Source organism: Cryptotermes secundus, unplaced genomic scaffold (assembly GCF_002891405.2).
Source record: "Cryptotermes secundus unplaced genomic scaffold, Csec_1.0 scaffold213, whole genome shotgun sequence".
NCBI classification, from domain to species: domain Eukaryota; kingdom Metazoa; phylum Arthropoda; class Insecta; order Blattodea; family Kalotermitidae; genus Cryptotermes; species Cryptotermes secundus.
The window spans coordinates 2967390-2988952 of NW_019731264.1; the positions used below are offsets into that span (position 1 = coordinate 2967390).

The 21563-nt window shown below is 38.3% G+C and overlaps 1 protein-coding gene across 8 annotated transcripts in view; it reads left to right on the forward strand.

Moving 5' to 3' along the window:
- Window positions 1-21563, forward strand: part of LOC111866732 (sodium/potassium-transporting ATPase subunit alpha) — a 338583-nt gene that overhangs the window by 300459 nt on the left and 16561 nt on the right. For all 8 annotated transcript variants that reach the window (XM_023855940.1, XM_023855937.1, XM_023855938.1 and 5 more), the window contains 12 exons: window positions 3092-3211; window positions 3586-3789; window positions 7414-7527; window positions 8337-8589; window positions 10602-10823; window positions 11790-12035; window positions 14769-14880; window positions 15148-15473; window positions 15894-16142; window positions 17093-17231; window positions 17771-17913; window positions 18962-19218. In XM_023855940.1, the coding sequence (XP_023711708.1) occupies window positions 3092-3211; window positions 3586-3789; window positions 7414-7527; window positions 8337-8589; window positions 10602-10823; window positions 11790-12035; window positions 14769-14880; window positions 15148-15473; window positions 15894-16142; window positions 17093-17231; window positions 17771-17913; window positions 18962-19218 (2385 nt within the window). The remainder of the gene's footprint in view (window positions 1-3091; window positions 3212-3585; window positions 3790-7413; window positions 7528-8336; window positions 8590-10601; window positions 10824-11789; window positions 12036-14768; window positions 14881-15147; window positions 15474-15893; window positions 16143-17092; window positions 17232-17770; window positions 17914-18961; window positions 19219-21563) is intronic.

The following is a 21563-nucleotide window of genomic DNA, read 5'->3' on the forward strand; positions in this document are numbered from 1 at the left end:
GACCAGCGCTTCTCAAGCTGTACTCAGCTCCATGGACTTAGATAGCTGGTTAACAAGGAATCCCCGATGAAATAGATCCATAATTTTTGCATGGAATGTACAAGTTTCCGGTGTCGGTCCTCCGGCTGGAAGATCACGTACGTGAGGCGACAAATTTCTCGTCATATTCAGACCCTAAAACAATACAGGGTACGAAATCCCTCGGGGAACCCCGACAATAATGTAGAATAACTCTGTAGACCAAATACACGGCTACAAGGGTATTGTGATTCTAAATTACTGTCGGGGTTTCCGGGTGGACTTATAAATTACTCTGTGTATTATTTAACTTATCGTAGTTAGTTCCCAGTCTCCCATGAGGCTTGTGATCTGAATAGACGGGATTTAGAAGGGCGACAATGGGCTCCATGGTTATCACATACCGCATTTACACTCCGTTGCGTATGCAGGCAGATTGTTGTGAATAACATCAAGATCGGTAATGTTGTTCTACTGTTATCATCAGCTTGGTTTTATTCCTGTGCCTCCTTGGTGCAGCAGGGTATGGCGATACAGTGCGATCAACTCGCAACTTCCTGCAAATCGTCGAACCGCTCAGGCAGAGCCGTGGTGATACGGGCTGCTATCGAAATGCCTGTATCATTGCCCAACACGCTGAAAATAACGCCTACTAAAATTACTGCGGATACTGGAAATTCTGTCGTTGTGTGGCGAATGTTAAAGCCTAGCACGGAATTCAGCGTTGCTGGCCACTACCAGTAAGAACAAATCCGAACACATTGCTGACCGAAGAGAAGTTAAATAAAATTGGTACTTGGTGCTAGGTTTGAACGGACTCTATCCTCGAAAATCCCTTTTGAGACGTGTTACGCAAGAGACCGGAGTTTAAGATTTCAGATTTGCTCTGTTTCTGAAAATGAACATCAACGCTTAATGTGAACTTGTTCAGAGGCACCAGGAATGCGTGCACAGGAGTTGCATTCCCAGAGCTTCTCTAATATGCCTCAATTTTATAGGCAGTAGGTGTGTGTTGGTTACGCCAGCAGCCGGGAGGAGCTGCCATCACAAGTGTATAAGCGACTCAGCGATTTGCGGAAAGCAGTAAGATGACCATCCAGCATAAGTCGGGGGTTCCCCCAGTCCCCAAGAATCCCTGTCTGGCGAGGCACAGTTTCGCAGAATTTATTAGGAAGCTTTGCTTAGAGTTAAAAAGCCGACGACGGGCTGCGTAACTGATAGATTAGACTCATCGTAGATCGGGCAACGTCGACCTACCTCTACTAGCCTCAGTACGCCTGATGCCCGAGGCTAATCACTGATGATGATGATGATGATAATGATAATGATAATGAAAATGAAAATATAAGACGACTTCGTCAGTCTTCTGTAATCTTTGAGAAGCATCCACGGTGTCGACATCAGTTTGTGATATGGGTCTCGGAGAGAAGGTATTTATAGTATTAGTTGCAGCTCAAGTAGGCAGACTACTGCTTCATATTGTAATCAGTATGTATGTAATGAATTTTGGAAGTTTGTGGTGTAAATTATTGGCGTTTCATCCGCGAAACGACCATCGAATTGCTCAGTTTTATATCCTGAACGACCGGGTCGCCAAACAAATAACTATATACAGGTGACCGTGACCTGCGCGGTGGTGTCGATTCGGGAAGTTGTGTGCAACTGTGACAGCCGAAATTGCCTAGATAGTACGTAACGGGATTTCGTCAAATTAAATAAGATTACCGTATTTACGCATGTATAGGCCTTAAAATTTTTGCCAGAAATTCAAGAGGAAAACTGGGGTGCGGCTTATATTCGAAATCACACTTCATTTAAAAAAAATTATATTCATAATTAGTAATACAGGGTGTTCTACTCCTGAAATAATATTCCAAGAAAATTATTTTTTCTATAATTTCTGTCTGAAAATTGTGCTCCGGCCTATACACGCACGCGGCTTATACATGCGTAAATACGGTACCTTTACAGTAAGAAATTTTGTGTCAAGTGTGGAAATATTTCGTTGCGTATAATTTGCATCGTAAAGTTTAAATTGGAATGTACATGTTATAGTACATATTCTAATTTAAAACTAGTTAAAAGAACAAGGTTAGCAACTTTCTCTATTAGTAAGTCATGTTTCCTTTGCTCACACTTACGGCTTCTGTATTCTTTTCCCCCTAAAAAACGTGTGAGGAAAATGCATGTTGATAAATTATTACCGAGCTAGTAGATTCAAGCAGCTGTGCTTCTGGCGTATGTTCTTAGCCCCGTTCGAATGTCGACCGGGACTTCGACTATTGTGACGGAGGTTTTTCTGCGTTTCTCCACACAAATGCCGTGATAACTTACATTAGGCCACGACCGCTTCCTCCCACGTCCTTTCTAATTCCCTATTTCTGACGATCGTTAAATAGACTACAAAATAAATTGGCATGAAATATTAATATCTTTATTAACTACAAATATTGTTTATTTCCAAGTTTAACGACGCTTTCTCACATAATGGCATAGTCTTGCTTAACAGGTGTGAGTGAAGTTGGGTAAATATCGAAAGAAGGGTAATGGTTTGCTGTGGGGTAATACCGTAGCATTTGCCTGGAGGAAGTGAGATGAAAAAAAGGAATCCCAGCCAGTTTCCAGGCTAAATATCGAACCCGAGGACTCTCGTGTATGCAGCATTAGCGCTGACCACTGCGTTGTAGCCCTTGGCACTGCAACTTCATCCTGAAACGTTCTACGATTTTCAAAATATTTATTACTAGTATCTGGAAATGTATCGGGTGTTGAGAATATTTGGACCGAAGAAGGATGAAGTGACAGGAGGTTGGAGGAAACTGCATAACGAGGAGCTTCATAACTTGTACTCTTCTCCAAGTATAATTAGGATCATCAGTCAATGAAGATGAGGGGGGCAGGGCATGTAGCACGAATGGGGGAGACGAGAAATGCGTGTAGGATATTGGCATCTCAGTAAGGACTCTGCTACATCGAGTTAATATGTTATACATACGCTTTACCTATAAATGTACGTAGTTTTGTAGTTGCTTCACAGAACCGTTTTAGTAATTTTGTTTCCTTTTATTTTCAGTCTCGTAAAAAGGCAAAGAAGGGAGACAATTTAGATGACCTGAAACAAGAATTGGATATTGACTATCATAAAATTTCTTTAGAAGAGCTATATCAGCGGTTCAGCACAAATCCAGACACTGTAAGTACGACTGTCCAGATAATTGTATATAGCTTGCACCTATTTTTTTCTTTATTGTATGACACTTCTCTGTGGCAAACCCTGTTCTTGATATTCACTTGGATTAACTGTATTAATATAGACGAGGAAAATGCTCAGGGACATACCAAAACAGCATGGGGTTCCTGTTTAAATGTATCACGTTCAAAGATAATATTTCTAGAAATCTTTTATATAACAACTAAATGGTTGGTTCTGATTGTGAAGAAATTTGTAATTTCTGCATACCTCAAAGGAGTCACAGGGTTATCTTCTTAGGGTTTGTTTTGACCCAGGCTTACACATGGTTAAAATGAAATTATGTTGAAAACTGATATATCTGATGGAATTTTCAGGGTTTAACACATGCCAAAGCAAAAGAAAATCTAGAGCGAGATGGGCCAAATGCTCTCACACCACCTAGACAAACCCCTGAGTGGGTCAAGTTTTGCAAAAACCTGTTCGGAGGCTTTGCCTTGCTACTATGGATTGGTGCAATTTTGTGTTTTATTGCCTATTCCATCCTGGCTAGTACAGTGGAAGAACCAGCAGATGACAATGTAAGTAACGTGGAACCTTTTCTGAAAACTTTACTCATACAGATTCAGGTCTGTAGTAATGCCCAGACAGTGGGAAGTATATATATGGATAAATACCGTCTTAAGTGCAACAAATTTTATTNGTGGGAAGTATGTTTAGTGTTCCTGAGGCTGTAGTGTCAGCCGCTGAGAGCACAGGAAACTAGTTGTTATCTTATGCACTAACTAAAAGTGAAATTTATTTACAGCATATTCCTGATTATCTCTGTGTGGATTATTTGGTTTGTGGCTTATCTGTGTGCCTTTTTTATGTGTATTTGTGACTTTGTTTAGGGTCTACACATGGAACTAACTACATTGAGATAAACCTTTCTTGAGAAACCACCAGTTCTGCAGTTACTCAAGAATTTTCCTACATTTTGTGGAACCCAAAGGTTGATTATCATGTTCACAAGAGCCCTCCACTGGTCCCTGTTCTGAGCCAGATAAATCTAGTCCATACCATCCCATCCATTTTAATATTATACACCCATCTGCATCTTGGTCTTTCTGATGGTCTCTTTTCTTCTGGTTTTCAAACCAAATATCCTATATACATTCCTCCTCTTTTGATTCGTGCTACATTTCCTGTCCATTTAATCCTTGAAATGATCATTCTAGTTATACTTGATGAAGAGTATGATCTGTAAACCTCACTGTGTAGTTTTCTCCAACCTTCTGTCAACTCATCTCTCTCCGGTCCAGATGTTCTCCTCAGACACCCTCAGCCTGTGTTCTCCCTTAATATCAGATACCAAATTTCACACCTATACAGAACCACAGGCAAAATTATAGTTTTGTATATTCTGATTTTTACATTTTTAGACAGCAGATGAGAAGACAAAAGGTTTCTGAGCTGAATGATAGTGAGCGTTAACCGAATTCACTTTCCTCTTAATTTCCTCCTAACTCAAATTTTGATTTGTTACTGCCATTCCCAAATATTTGAACTGTGCCACATTTTCAAGGATCTGTTAGATATGCATATATCATGATTTTGCCCTGCATTCTGAGTTGCAAATTTTCATGATCTGAGTTTGTTGCCAATTGTTTTATGTAAACTTTGACAGTTTATGGATTTCACTTGCTATGGAATGCAGCTCATGAAATATATGTGCACAACAAAGGAATTTGTAACATTTCTTTATGGTCAGCTTACATTATAATGTAATAGGTCTTTTGTTTATGGATCTTGGAGAGATAGGGTGGGATAGTATGGACTGGTTTGATCTGGATGAGAATAGGGAACAGCAGTGGAGGGCCCTTGGGAACACAGTCATGAACCTTCGGGTTCCACAAAATTTCCAGAAATTTTTGAGTTCCTGAATGACTGGCAGCTTCTCAAGAAGGACCCAGCTCCTTAGAGTTGGACGGTTGCTCACATAGATCGATCATTTAGTTTACTGCTCATACCTGAATGCATAATATATGTGCACCCTTATCTTTGTTGAGTAAAAATTAAGACCCTCACTGTAAGATATTTTATGGCATAATGGTAATATGCTATTGTAAGAAATGTGAAGCTGTTCTGTCAAAAGTATCATCCTAGTCTTGCCAGGTGTACTGGAAAACTGATATTCTCTGTGCTTTTTTCACATTATAATATTCTCCAGCAATTCAAATTCCTACCTGTCTTGTTTCACCATATAAAACTCTTTGCTACTGCTCATACATCCTGTCAGCATAAATAGATCTTCATTTATTTTTGTGTTCCCCTCTCTCAATGCTTCTCACGTCTAGTTATATTTGGCCATAATTGTATTCGCTGTAGTCATCATCATTGGTGTCTTAATCTGTTTTCAAGAAGCCAAGTTATTTACAATAGTAGTATCCTTTAAAAGCACGGTTCCTTGTGTGATGAATAAAAGCCATTCCAAAATGTCGGGTGACTGTAAAGCTGCTATCTTCTAAATAGGTATTTTCGTGAATGGTGTGTGTACAAGGGATGTTCAGTAAGTAAGGTTCCTTAGCCTATAATGCTTGTGTTAATCAAGCATTTTTTTTCTGTATCTGATAACGCTTGATAGGGGTATATGCAACAAATGCAACACTTGGGAGGTCTCCAATCTCACAGTATTCAAGTATAAATGACTGTTGATTGATTGCAAATTGAAGAGCACAGTTTCTACTGCAGAAATGCTTTTAAACACATTTCAAGGTGGGGAGAATGCATCACCGTGATCAGTGATGATGTAGAAAAATAATGTTACTTCAGTACAATAAATGAGCTACATGTAATAATGAGTTCATGTTTAATTTGTATCGCCTGGGGACCTTATGTATTGAACAACATTCATGCCATCTAAATCTGTTTATATTGTTTCATAGCATTGTCCTACTTTTTCTCCTTTAACTGTTAAAGTATGTATCTCTGAAGTCAGTCTTCATCTTTCTGATGAACTGTTCTGAATCCTGTTGCTAGGGAGACATTCTGATTTTCTAGTAGAGGGAGTATAATTGTACTTATTATGTACTTGAATTTGTTGTATGAAAATCTAAAAAATCTAATATTTTATATTCTTAAGTGTTTAAAGAAGCATGGATTGTATAAAATCTATAGTTTTTGCTATAATGAAGTGCAAGTCTTCTTGGATAATTAGATGTATTGATACAGAACATTACTGTGACATTATGTAAAATTGTCTCTGTCTCCATGATTAGGAACCAGTATGATTGTGGGAACTGCCCACATGATGAATGACAGAAACCAGTTGTGGTATATGACACAAACTAGTTTATTCCTCTGTATGCGCACATGCACATGTGTGTGCTTTCTAACATAAGGTTTATTCTGTATCAATAAAGCCAGTTATCCAAGAATATTTCATTGCAAATAGATGGAATGTGGAAGCAGGAGTGTTTGAGTAAACCTGTTGTAGCAGGAGGTAAGGAAGAAATTTGCCAAGTCAGTTGTCAAGTGAAGCCACATCACTATGCATTGGGTCCTTAATTGTGCCATATTTGAGTAACACCAGTTCATTTTCTTTTGAAAACAAATTTTATTAAATCTAAATAGATACTACGTTACATTTCCAATTTGTTTGTGTACTAAGAGGGGTGAACTGAGTTGGGAGTCGAGGGATGCTGTGTATTAAGGAACACAGGACACCAAATGATGTTAGGGGGATTGATCAGACATGTAGTTTGGATGAAAATTAAGTTTATACATAATTATGGAAAGTTCTTGCTTGGAAGGACGACAAGAAACAGGAGGATAATACCAGATTGGAGTTTTGATAAATGAGTTATGAGGTTGGGGGTTTTATCTAACAGACACAGGATCTGTTCCTTGGTGCACTTTGGTTTTTGTTGTTTGGAACCTTTGGAATCTGTTGTCAGGCTCTTTCTTGAATGCAACATTTGGAATTTACTGTCATGCCCACTTACATGTCCTGAGTTATATTTTTATTTTGCTCTATGTTGTAAGCACTTACCTCCAATTAGTGCCAAGGTCAAGAAAATGTGGATCTATACATCCACTCCCCATACGCCTTCATGGCATAGTACTTAATTAAGCACAGGGACAACTTTACCTTTATAGGTTGCGAACATTCCTTCGGCCATGTGACATTCATGTGGCTGTGATTTTTGTAATGAATGTTTCAGTTGTTCCTGGGCATTGTACTGGCTGCCGTGGTTATCGTCACTGGTATCTTTTCCTATTATCAAGAAAGCAAGAGCTCCAAAATTATGGAATCTTTCAAAAACATGGTGCCTCAGGTAAGTCATTACTTGTTTCGTCCACATCTGCGTTTCACAGACTTCCATTGCCTAGGGCTCATCGAAAAGACATATCATGCTCCGCAGGCTACCTCCTGCTCTCTTTAAAAGCACCATTGTGAGATTATCATGTCAAAGTTTTTTATTTTTTGTTTTTTGCAAAAGAGTTTCTGGTCATGTTCTAACAGGAAGAGAGCCCTCCACATATTCAAGAAATCCACTTTACACAGAACATTATCTTGGGAAAAAAATTGTGAAGAAACAACATGTCAACACTGAGTTTGTCTGCAGCATGTTCACCCACTGTATGCGTTTAGAAATGTAAAGTTCACAGATGTTAAGAAAATTGTTTTAATTTCTGTATTTTATCCATTCACAAATGTAATACTGGTAGTTTTAAAATTAAATTTAAGAGAAATACATGTTGCTTTATGTCAATTGTACAAAGTCAATTGAAAATTATTTTGCCTGAAGAAACAGCTTTGAGTGTGTTAAACGTGTTTGTGCATGACTGTAATGTACACTTAAGCTTTTGGTAGACATTCATGAAGGAAGTACATAGTAATCAGGCAAATACAATATTATATCTGGATGCTACATTCTGAGGACTGCCCTAGTTTGGGCATATGTGTTAAGAGCACAGTTTTCTACTTTCATACTGACAGATTTCAACAATAAAATGCACTTGCTAACAAGTGGCCTTATCTTCCCAGATTAGTCAGTTAAGTTAGTTAGTTTGTCAGATATACAGGTAGCTAGTATGTGCATGTTGATGAGATGGTAGTATGGCATTGTGGTGCTTGTTACAGTTTGCCACAGTGCTACGAGATGGTGAGAAGTTGACACTGCGTGCAGAAGACATTGTATTGGGCGATGTAGTGGAAGTGAAGTTTGGGGACCGTATTCCAGCAGATATCAGAATCATCGAGTCACGGGGCTTCAAGGTGGACAACTCGTCACTGACTGGCGAGTCTGAACCACAGAGCCGAGGCCCTGAATTTACCCATGAGAATCCACTGGAAACCAAAAATCTTGCTTTCTTCTCTACCAATGCCGTGGAAGGTTTGTTTTGTGTATTATTTTTATGTTCTAAATACTACAGCCCTGCTATTATCTGATGATCCCTTGTATCATTTCCCGGTACCATTTGCTGACAACATGTGTAGGCCAGGTGCATTGCCAGTTGTATGATTTGCTTGCAAGTTCTGGCTGTGCTGTGATTGCTTGAGCTTGCGACTGCACATGTTGCCATCTGATGGTGAAGTTTAATTTGACAGCAGTGCTGCATTGTTTCCCCAGAGCTGGGATGCAGGGACCAGGGATCATCAAATCTTAACAGGATTGTATGTCCATATAACTTTCTGAGAATAAGGCATAGAACTGAATTGGAGGTAACTTTGAGACAAAGCGAAATTGCTCCTGATATACAAGATCAGTAGTTATGCAGGTGAAATTACTCTTTGGTATGTAGCTAATACATCACTTTTCAGCGTATGGACTCGTTTTCATAAAGGAAGGTGGTGTATGTATGTATGATCTTCATGTTACCCAAACCCACTCAAACCATATGACAAATTTGCATAAAATTTGGGATGAACATATGCCATCTGACTTTTTTACTGTCTGCTCATTTTACATGCCGTAATACCTGTATAATAACTGTACAAGCTACTGCGATTGGAGTGATATTAGTGCAAAATAATGTACAAGTCGTGAAATGTTGTGGTCGTAGATATGCAATTTGTTGCTTAATTTTTTTTGTAGAATGCAAGAAACCTGGCTGCACCAAATTTCTCTTTAGCTATCAGATTCATGTTGTAGTTAATGACTCCTTGGATTTGTACAGGTGAATTACTTGTTAGATAGATTGTAACCAAATATTAAAATTCTGTATGAATATTATGAACAGTTTCGAATGCAGTCAGTGCTACTGAGAGTTATGCACATATAGAAGCAATAAATAGACAAAGAACATAAAATTAGTAAGATTGAAGATCGCAGTGCAAGGGTGGGATTATTGTGGCGCTACCCCTAATACAGTCATTCATTCATTCATTCATTCATTCAAGATAACTTATTAAAGTTAGTTCTTGAATATGGTATTTTCACAGTGAAAACTTGGATAAAAGTGTATGAATAAATGCACAACTTCTTTGTATTTGACTGAAACTGAAAAGGTCGTCATCATGCCGTTGTAGCCGACTCTTCTGAATTGTGAACTGGAACAGCATGATGATAATATCTGATTTTTAATTAAGATCTGTTGATGGTATTACATATTACGCCGTAACACAGGTTTTGTACAGTATCAATAACAAATTTTTATATTTTTAGTGAATACTTTAATAGTTAACTAGTTCTCTGATAAATTAGTAGGTGGTGGTGGGCTCCTTCATAGTGACACGTGAATCAATTTCTGTGAGGAATTCAAAAATAGATTGAATTGAAAAAGTGTACGGGTGCTTTGTTTTGTAGAGCAGGTACTAGATGTGAATGGGTGAGAGGTATGTCATGTAGTTCTGTACTGCACTGTGGCCAAAATATGGACTAATATGTTTCAAACTGTTCTTGGAGAATAGTTTTTCATGCAGTTTTGGAAGGTATAGAGTAAATACAGTCCACACAGTAAGGCCAGAAAGTTAGACTGTGTCTCCTCAGCTGGATGAGCTTGGATGGCGTAGTCAGTGTAGCGACTGGCTGTGGGCTGGGTGGCAGGGTTTGGAGTTTGAGTCCTGGTAAGGTCAAGAATTTTCTGTTCTCCACATTGTCCAGACCAGTCCTGGAGCCTACCCAACCTCTTATCCAGTGGGTATCAGGGGTAAAGTGGCAGGGGCGTGAGGCTCACCACTCACCTCCAGCTAGTGCCAAGGTCAAGAAACATGGATCTATACATTCACTTCCCCATAAGTCTTGATGGCATAGTGCTTAATTAGTTAAGGACGGGGACAACTTTTCCTACTCAACTGCAGCACAGGAAAGAACCCTATTGGTAAAAATGAAGTATTGAATACTGCAGCAAAGACATTAACCTGCAAGTAGAAGTGACTGTAACATTCTCTGCTTGCTTGTTCCAGGTACTGCAAAAGGTGTGGTTATCAGCTGTGGTGATCACACTGTCATGGGCCGTATCGCTGGTTTGGCATCAGGTCTTGACACTGGAGAGACTCCCATTGCTAAAGAGATCCACCATTTCATCCATTTGATCACTGGTGTTGCAGTGTTCCTGGGTGTCACATTCTTTGTCATTGCTTTCATTCTAGGCTACCACTGGCTTGATGCTGTCATCTTCCTTATAGGTAATTTGGCACTTTGTCTTTTAATTGTCACAAATTAACTTATAAATAAGTTGAAAAAATGTGTGCTATAGAAATGACATATTTTCTTGAATTTTACTGATCAAATTAAACCAAACTGATTTGCAGTCAAAGCACCATTTTGTAATAATCATTTAAAACTGCAAATGATATCTTGCTTAATTGGGCTGACCTTTTGACTTGGAGTCAGTTGTTTTGAAGGAGTTGGTGAAAGAAATTGTCCACCTGCCTCACCGTTTTATTATTTATTTATTTGAAGTGATTTGCGAATGATAGAAATAATGTCCCCATACACATGTTCCAAGAAGAGGGTTTATTTCAGTTAAAAACAAAATTTTGTTCGTTGATCGTCTGAAAAACAAACTCTGTTAAGGGTCAGTGCTTTTTAAGCTAGATATCGCATGTATGGCATGAAAAGGCTTAATATATTCTAATTCCATTCTGTCTTGTCTGTAGCTATAAGTACTGAAATCTACCAGCCTGAAAATTGATTCCAAGAATAGTAAAAAGAAAATAAGTTTGAGTAGAGCAAGAACCAATAATGCACATGGAGAAGATTAAATATGTATACAAAATTTTAATCAGTAAACCTCTAGGAAAGAAGTCACTTAGGAGACTTATGCATAGATGGGATGTAATAGTAAGACATAGCTTAGAGAAGTAGGATGTGAGGGTAAGGACTAGATAAGGTTCAGGATAAGGTCCATTGGTGTGTTCTTGTGGACATGGTAATGAACCTGAACGACAAGAAATTTGGAATTTCTCAATCAGCTAAACAACTGTCAGCTTATCAGGGCAGCACCTACACTTTCGTGTGGATGGGTGGGGAGGTGATTTGGTTCACTAGTTACTTTTTATGTTAGGTTACACTAGTTAGTTAACTGAAGGTCTAACTTTTAGAAGGAAAATCTGAAAACCAACCCTGCAGAATGACTTTCCTTTATGTAGGTATCATTGTGGCAAATGTGCCTGAAGGTTTGCTGGCCACTGTAACAGTGTGCCTCACACTGACTGCCAAACGTATGGCCTCCAAGAACTGTCTGGTGAAGAACCTGGAAGCTGTGGAGACCCTGGGATCCACATCAACCATCTGCTCAGATAAGACAGGCACTCTGACTCAGAACAGGATGACCGTGGCACACATGTGGTTTGACAACCAGATCATTGAGGCTGATACCACTGAAGACCAGTCTGGTGAGCTGAATGAATGAAGATCGACTTTTTCAGTTCTGTCCTTGTATCATTGTATCACAGTAATTAAGCAGCCAACTGGTTGCCATTATACTGACATTTTTTGTTGTGTACTATTTTTGAGCATTGGATTTCAACATAAGACACACATGTATTGATATTTTCTGTTTTTTATTTTTGTTATTACTGGCATTGCTAGGAACTGAATCCAGAACCTTTTGAATCTTTAAATTGTATGTTAACCAATAGCAGTTTTCCTCAGCCTCCCAAGGATATTTGGGGATTTTACCTTGATTAGGCCACAACTGCTTCGTTCCAAATCTTTTCCAGTTCATCGTTCATCTTGTCATCCATAATGCTCTATAATTTTGCTATTGACTGCATCATAAAACGATCCACAATGAAGGAAATGAACATGTAACTGCCATGGTGACCTTTCAGTGGAAAGTCCTGTCTGGTATGCAAGTTAATCCTTAAAAACTCAGGTCTGGTCTGTGGTAAGTTAACATGTTGTATTTTTAGGTCTGGTGGTCTAGTGCTCAGAGCTCCTGGCTACAGATCCAGGGGCAGGGGTCCCGGGTTCGATTCCCGGCGCTACCAGATTTTCTGAGAAGTAGTGGGTCTGGAACAGGGTCCACTCAGCCTCATGAGGATAATTGAGGAGCTGTTTCAAGGAAGCAGCGGCTCCAGTCTAGGAAACCGAGATTAACTGCTGTGGGAAACCTCTGCGCTGACCACACAACACCTGCAAAAAAGTTGGCACTAACTTCGCTGACAAGTGGCAGTTGCTCGGTTGGCATAGATTGCTTGTGGACTGCAGGTCATGAGGTTTTTTTTGTAGCGTTCTTTTATAAAATTATGTTGGTTGGCAACAATTTTTGTGGCAAGAGCAGTTTCAGAAGATCATAGGTAGGGGTTCCCAACCAATTTTGAATTAGAGATGTTTTATTATGTATAAATTGTACAGGAACAATTCACATGTTCCCAGACTTTAATTTGTAAAGCAACTGGCAATATAACGGGATCAGAGTGCACACTCACCAATTCGCACATGAGTTTTGGTCTGTTAGTAGATGTGTGCTGGAGAAAAGGAAGAAATTCATGTGGAGGAAAAATTTCAGAAAAGGAGAACATGTTACACATTCATCTGAGAAGAAAAGATAAACGCATACTACCACAATTTAGGGTGTGACTATAGACATGGTTTGGATTGGTGAATTGATTTATTGACCACTTTAACACATGACTCGAACTACAAGCAGTTACAGCTCCACTGCTAATCTCAACAATTCACAAATCACCACAGCACCCTCTAAGCCTTCTCCAGCCTGCTGTGTCTTCATTAGTGGTTCCCTGGTAACGGCTTCTAACAGTGGAGATTCTTAGCTTCATGTTCTCAAGTCATCTCTTACAGAACTGATTTGGTCGCCCCAGTTGTCTGCCTTATAACTCCTCGGCAAAGAATGCATAGAAAATACCGTTTCCAACAGTACCTCTATTGTTGCACATTGATTTGTTGCTGTGGGAATGTGTTTACTGAGCCGTTGCCCAGAAACGGCCATAGTATATTCACTCATCTTACGGTCATTGCATAGCAACGGCTCTCCATGCTACAATACATGCCTCATATATGCAGAAAGTCTTTGTACTTGGAATGATCAATGAATTATGTCATTCCTATAATGAGGATGTGTAATTAAGTTGATAGTGCTTTGCGCCTATTAATGCATTTATTTTTGCATTTATTCTGTGTTTGTGTAGGAAACGACCTTGTGATGGCCTGATCCCCCATCCAAGGAGTCCTACTAACTGTCTTAGAATTAAGAAACTGAAATGAAAGCATTTCATGGATGCTCAGTGCTCCAAAGTGGGAGCAACAGAAAAGAGAGAGAGAATAAGCAATAATATATATAGTTATTTTTCACACTGGACCTGGGTACCCTTAGATACAACCCAGACTCTTCAAAGGTTAATCAATCATAAGACTCTGGGTTTGGTTCTGATTACTGCCACTAGTATTGAAAACAAGACGATTGGAAAGCATATGTATACTCTAGTGAAGTATACAAAATAACCAACAGCAGTCTTTTAAGTTTATTGAACGTACTTAAGAGCAAGAATAATGAACTGTAAATGTGTGGAAGTCTCATATTGAATTTCAGCAAGTCTGTGGAAAGGTTTATGGATGCTTGAAAGATTCAGTGTATGGCTTTATGTAACTTGGCTCTGTAATGTATCAGTATGGCTGAAAATCAAAAGTGCCTAACAGTGATTCATGGAAGTCTCATATAATTTCAACAAACTGTGTGAAACGGTTTATGGGATTCATGAAAACGTTCATTTGTGTCATGTAAACCAGGCTTTATTATGGATCAGTATGGCTGAAAACTGCAGTTTCCCTGCAGCATTTCTTAATAAAAGTTTTGCATATCAGATGTGAAGAATCTGCAGGGGTTTAGGTTGTGATACTATATCACAGACACATTCTCCACATAATGCTTTGTTTTGGTTTGTAAAGAATGCCTAGAGACCAGTAAAACATGTCATGGAGAATGAAGACAACCAGTTATGTGAAGACAAGGGGTACAGCCAGCTCCCAAAGCAATGTGTTTATTAAGAATTGGTGAAATTGGGCAGTGTCCAACATGATTGTAGAGTAATGAGTCAGCCATTGCCGCATGCCTTTAGAGAATATTTTCTGTACCATGTCATGCACGAATTTGTTTGAAATTTCAGGTGTTCAGTATGACAGAACTAGTCCAGGTTTCAAGGCGTTGGCAAGAATTGCTGCTCTTTGCAACCGAGCTGAGTTTAAGCCTGGTCAGGATGGTGTTCCAATTTTGAAAAAGTAAGTGTGGTATAAAGTATGAAATGCATTCTCTTGTTATAAGTGGACCTCATAGAGGTTCTTCTGTTGGCTTTAATGTGACATTCAGTAAATTGTTTTATACTTCAATGTCTGGTCGAATCCAACAGTCTTGAAAGTAAAGCAAACAGGTTGATATTATTATGTGTCACATATCAAAATTCATGAGCCTGAATGGGTTAACCTTGGCCTTGGATGGAGGAGAGTAGTAGTTTTAGAGCAGTGTATTAATGATGTCAACGTCCACAGGGAAGTGAATGGTGATGCGTCAGAAGCTGCATTACTCAAGTGTATGGAGCTTGCCTTGGGTGATGTGATGTCCATCCGTAAACGCAACAAGAAAGTCTGTGAAATTCCTTTCAACTCGACGAACAAGTATCAGGTGTCCATCCATGAAACAGAAGATGCTAATGATCCTAGACATCTGATGGTGATGAAGGGTGCTCCAGAGAGGATTCTGGACAAATGTTCTACTATCTTCATTGGTGGCAAGGAAAAGGTTTTGGATGAAGAGATGAAGGAAGCATTCAATAATGCATATTTGGAGCTTGGAGGCTTGGGAGAACGTGTGCTTGGTGAGTTAAGCATTACATTACAGTATCTCTTGAAAACTGCAGGACATGCAGAATGCGATGGAAATCAGAAATGCATACAAAATGTTGGTTATAAGGTTTGAAGAATACCAGCTTGTGGGACGTGACACAATATAATCTGGTAGAAATTTACTGAGATTAAGGAGGAACGTAGGTAGCCTTCTACCAGACTGTGTAGTGCCACATCACAGAAGATAGTGCTCATCATAGTCACTGCCATGAGAATCTTAAATCTCACATAAAATGTGAAATTTAGAGATTACATGAGAGAGGCAGATGTATGTTAGAGAATAATATTAAAATGTATCTTGGAGAAACAGGTGGTGGGTGTGGACTGAAGATAAAGTCTGGTGATGTGTTTTACGAATCTAATGATGAACTTTGAATTTTCAAATCTTACAGGTTTCTGTGACTATATGCTTCCAACAGACAAGTTCCCACTAGGGTTCAAGTTTGACTGTGATGACCCTAATTTCCCACTCACTGGACTTCGTTTTGTGGGCCTCATGTCAATGATAGACCCTCCACGTGCTGCTGTACCAGATGCTGTAGCCAAGTGCCGTTCTGCTGGTATCAAGGTTATCATGGTGACTGGTGATCACCCTATCACTGCCAAGGCGATTGCCAAGTCTGTAGGAATCATTTCAGAAGGTAAAGTTATGATTTTTCATAACAGATTTGTTTGTATATGCGAAATAAGTGAAAATGTATATGCCACTGGAATGTACATATTTTCAAGATGGATTCTTCCTATTATGAATATGTCATTGTCCTTGAGCCGTTGATGTTTCTTTATTCAGATATAAATCTGTTCTTTTAAAGGTAATAAGTAGGCATGTATGAGTGGTCAAACAATCAAGATTGAACATAAATAGGATGGTTCATTGTGAAAAAGTGGTGCTTTGATACCCATCGCTAGTGACAAGTGTTTAAGCTAGTTAAAATGGACCTGAGGTGGCCAAAGGAAAAAGAACAGTAGACAGAAAGGGGAAGGCTTAAGTGCCATCACCCTCACAATCCATGGAAATTCTTTCTGTGACCTAGGTAGTTATTTTGTGTATAATTTTCTTGATTTAACTACCCTAACAATTTGCTGTTTTGTAGCCTCCATTCTGTGTTTACTTCAGTTCACTTTGTTCCACACAGGCCACTGTGATATCCAGTGTTCGTATATTTTCCTAAGAATTTTGTATTTATATGTGTTCTTTGTGCTAAGAACATGAACTTAGGTCTGATGCATGTTGCGTCTCTAAACTTAAAGAATGTCAGTAAAATTCATTAGGGGACTGCACAAAACCTGTTGTTGGACTATTTAATTTTGGTCTGTACCATCTGACCAATGATTTTAAATGCAGAAAAGTAATTGAACATTATCTTAAAGATGTCATTGTAATGAAGCTACTTCAATAATTATTACCTTATCGGTAACTTTATTAAAAGAATATATTCACCACCATGAAGAGACATCTCTTTGAACAAGGTAGTCCTGTAACTAACCATTTAGACAGAAAATGGTGAAATCCAAGCGCACAGTTTTCTGTCATGTATGTTATAATTGTAATGATTATTTTTTAAGAGACTAATGTACTGAATATTTCCAGGTAATGAAACTGTTGAGGACATTGCTCAGCGACTCAACATCCCCGTGGCTGAAGTGAATCCTCGTGAAGCCAAGGCTGCTGTGGTCCATGGAACTGAGCTTAGGGATTTATCTTCAGACCAGCTTGATGAAATCTTGAGGTAAGATCTTATTATCTTCAGATGAGTAGCTCAGTAATTGATAGTCCAGGAATCCCAAGGCATGTGTTTTAACAGAAAGTTAATGCATTGAAACCTTGATTTTACACTTTTAAGGGACCACCTAAAATGAATGTAAAATCAAGGAAACTTAAAACTGGGGAAATGAGAATGGTTTGCTGTAAAGGAAATTTGTTTTTTATGTGGTAACTTTGGAAGATCGTATACAAATGCATGTTAGAACATTTAACTATGTATGTGGAAATATGGTTCTTGGTTTATTTTATGATGCTTTATCAGCTGCTGCTTTTATGTGGCAGCAGTAAAATGAGATGGTGATTCTAACTGATGAATGAAAAGGTTGATGAAGAAAGTGGTCGTAGTCTGTTTCAATGTATTATCTCAACATTTGCCTGGATAGACTGAAAAATACGGTGCATAGGTAGTTACACACTTTCCTTTTCCCAGCACCATTTTATGTTCTCATATTCACTGGTATAATGACAGGAATCTTTAAACATGTTACGCTGTCAATGTTATAGATACCACACTGAAATTGTGTTCGCCCGGACTTCACCCCAGCAGAAACTTATCATTGTGGAAGGTTGCCAGCGAATGGGGGCCATTGTAGCTGTGACTGGTGATGGTGTAAATGATTCTCCTGCCCTGAAGAAAGCTGACATTGGTAAGGCGTAGCTTAAATCGGTATTTGTGTATGTGTGTCACCCATTGAGAATTCAGCAGGAAGTCTCGTAAGCGTTATTAAGCTGTCATGCTATAAACTTCCCCTGCTTTCTCCCCTATTCCTTCCTATTCTTACATGTTATGGAATGATTCATCAAGGCAAAAGTTTAATGCCATTTCCCATGAATAACGCAAATAATCAATCATAAACCATCTCCTTTATGTAGTATAACACATTTCACAAATCCAAATCAATATATTATCAGTAGTAATAAGAGCAGACACAATACACTGAAACAAGAGATGGCTCATTCATTTGCAACTTATATATAATTTATGTTCACGAAATGTGTTCAAATATAATTGTACAACGTTGTAACCTGCTTTTGTGTCTCTGTATTAGGACCAAAGCATTCTTGGCTAGTAACTAAACATTTAAAATATAGTAGTTTCTGATTTACGTCAGGAATACATTCCTAGAAATGGCAGTGTACACCAAAATTACATACTTGACACATACTTGGTTACAGCACCTGATCAAAATGACATTATGTAGGTCAGGAATGAAGTTAAATCTGATTCCAGCATCATTTAACGATATTACAGTGAAACAACACAAATTGAGTGATGTAAACAGGACATTACCTGAGTAAACACAAGTATTTCTTACACAGTTTCATTAATTCATTCTTATCGAGACCTCAGTGGCTCTTTGTCCATATCAGACCGATATCCTTCTGTTTCGTGTGTGTGGCACGTGCACGTAAGTTTGTAGGCTAACATTACACTGAAGGTATTCCAGCTGTATTTTCCATTACAGATTAAATTGCAAAGATGGTTGTGTGTAGAAGTATCTAAGCAGAATGTCAGAAGAGCAGTTACCTTATTGCATTTTGCATTTCCATTCATGAGGAGGAAGATATCGGCAGCCCTTGTAAATGCTGGGATAACATTTGTAAAGTAACAGAATATTTTACAAGAATTTTGCTGCCATGTATTGTATTGCAAATGATCTTATACATTTACTGGGGTTGTGATGTGTGTTTCAGGTGTTGCTATGGGCATAGCTGGATCTGATGTTTCTAAACAAGCAGCTGACATGATCCTCTTGGATGATAACTTTGCATCTATTGTGACTGGTGTTGAGGAAGGACGACTCATCTTTGACAACCTAAAGAAATCCATAGCTTACACCCTGACATCCAACATTCCTGAGATTTCACCCTTTTTGGCATTCATCCTGTGCGACATTCCACTGCCCCTTGGAACTGTCACTATTTTGTGCATTGACTTGGGAACTGACATGGTAAGTTGACTGTTATAATTCACAGTTATTTGTAAATCAGAAGTTCAAATTCTTAATTGTTTTGGACATAAAATAATGATTGATGACAACCGTGGTGATGATGATAGTGTTGAAGATAATGGTAGATATTTGAAAGGGAAAATGGAGGATATGTAGTTACACAAAATTTTATATCCATGAAGTGAATAGTGAAGTTGCATATTAGAAAGATTGGGTCTAGTCATTTGGAGGAAATTTTATTAATTCTGTGAAGTATTACTGTTTGCTATGTCATTTAAATTCACTGTATGTCAGCATTACTACCAAGCCAGCTAATTTAAATGGCCAACATACATTTTAAGTACAGTAAGGGATATACATTTAATTTTGCTGTTCTGCTATGTTAGGTACTACAGAGGGTTAAATTATTCATTGACCTCTCATGAGAGGTACCATGTAAATAAGTGCAAACATATAGCAATTTAACATACAGAGTTGGTAGATTATATATGTACAGAATGCAGAATTAATCACATTTCCTCCACATAAGTCTTATCATCATAATAAACATAACGTTACCTTCTAGATTTTTCTTTCATGGAAAAATGCATCTTTGGTCTGGGAAGATTGTGTCCTATATGGGTGTGATGCTGCAGTATATAGCAGAAGGCATGCAGCTTGCTTTTGCAGCTTCCAGTGAAGGATGTCAGTTTGCTTGCCATTATGGTCACTTTGATTCAACATTTCACTGCTTTATGAAAATTTTTTTTTAACTTAATTGAGTGTCCATGTAGGTTTCTCCATTGAAGTGTAATGTTAAAGAAGTAGGTACATACAGTGATTCTCAAACTTTTTGGTCTTGGTACCCCTTGAAACAGGCAAACAAATCTCTGCCCCCCCCCCCAAGAAAACATGGAAAAGGCATAGTTTATTTTTTTAAATATTTTTGTTATATATAATTAAGCAATTATCACCTTTAAATTTGTCATATATACAGGTTTGTTCCAAGTTAATTCAAAATAAATGTAATACACTCATATTAACAGTTTTCAATGAGAATGCTGAAAACGAGGACCTGTTAGTAACCCTAGGTGTACCAGTACTGCAGTTTGAGAAATACTGGCTTAGTAGTAGGTACGTACTTAATTTATTTTACAGGCTGTGGCAGATTTGATTACTTCAGGGGCACTGAATTACATAAAGACGAGTGTATGATGCCAGTTTCTTATAGCATTATATTCCAGGATGATTGGAGATGTTCACTTCATTCCTATCATTAATTATCAAATCCTTTTTAATATTCCATTCTTCAGTTTATTTAATCTTCCTGCTGTTTACTTATATCTAGTTAGTATATCCAAATTTCTTTAAAGTTTTTTGTAAATAGTCAAGATTTTATATAGTGTTTGTTTTAATTATCCATATTCTTTATCCATTACAATGAGTACTTTCAGTAACCTTGCTCCATTATGTCTGTCAGTTTCTTGTAGTAATATAGAGTGTTGTAGCAAAACTGCACCAACAGGAAGCCATGCATGCTGTCTGTGATTTTAATGTGTACTGCTTATGATTATTTTGTGTAAGTGTATTTTGTAAAATCCATTGTTCCTGTTAAAAATGTTCAATTCAATTTTTTAAAATATGCTTTTGATGGTTAGTATTACATTATTATATTAAACCACCACCTAAAGAGTGTCCAGTCTTGTAGTAAATTAAAGTAACAGTGAATCCACACTTTCTGCTGCCTATTCTGCTAACCTCTGGCTCTTATCAACAGGCACAGTGTATGCTTATTACATTATTGTGATTTCATACATACAAATTTATTTATTTTATCATCATTCATAGATGCATTCAGGTACATGACCATTGGATATAGAAATTATCAGTAGAGTACATTAATATGTTATGTAAAATTGGCTTAACATAAGATAAATAATAATTAAAATATTGTCGCGTATCGGGGGTATATCGCGACAAATAACTTCACGCCGTATTTGGTATAGCGAATCTTATTTCACATTCGCACTTACAATCACCCAAATTACAGATTTACGATTACTGCTATCTGCAGTATCACAAATAGTACACTCCAAATGCCACAAGACAACTGACTAGTTGCTGGCTAACTTGGAAATAACTCGGAGGTAGCTCAAGGACTCACTCGGCGGTAGCTCCAGGACTGGCTGTGAATAGCCTTCGCTGCTCCTTATGTAGCCTCGGTCAGACAATTGTCGTCTGGTGCCGTGTTGCTAGCCACGCTGTCCGGAGTTGTTGACTGCTGCCTAGCAACCGCGATATCCCTCGGTGACGTCACCGCTGTTGACTCACTTTGCATAGCTTCAAGGTTGCGGGGACTCGGCGAA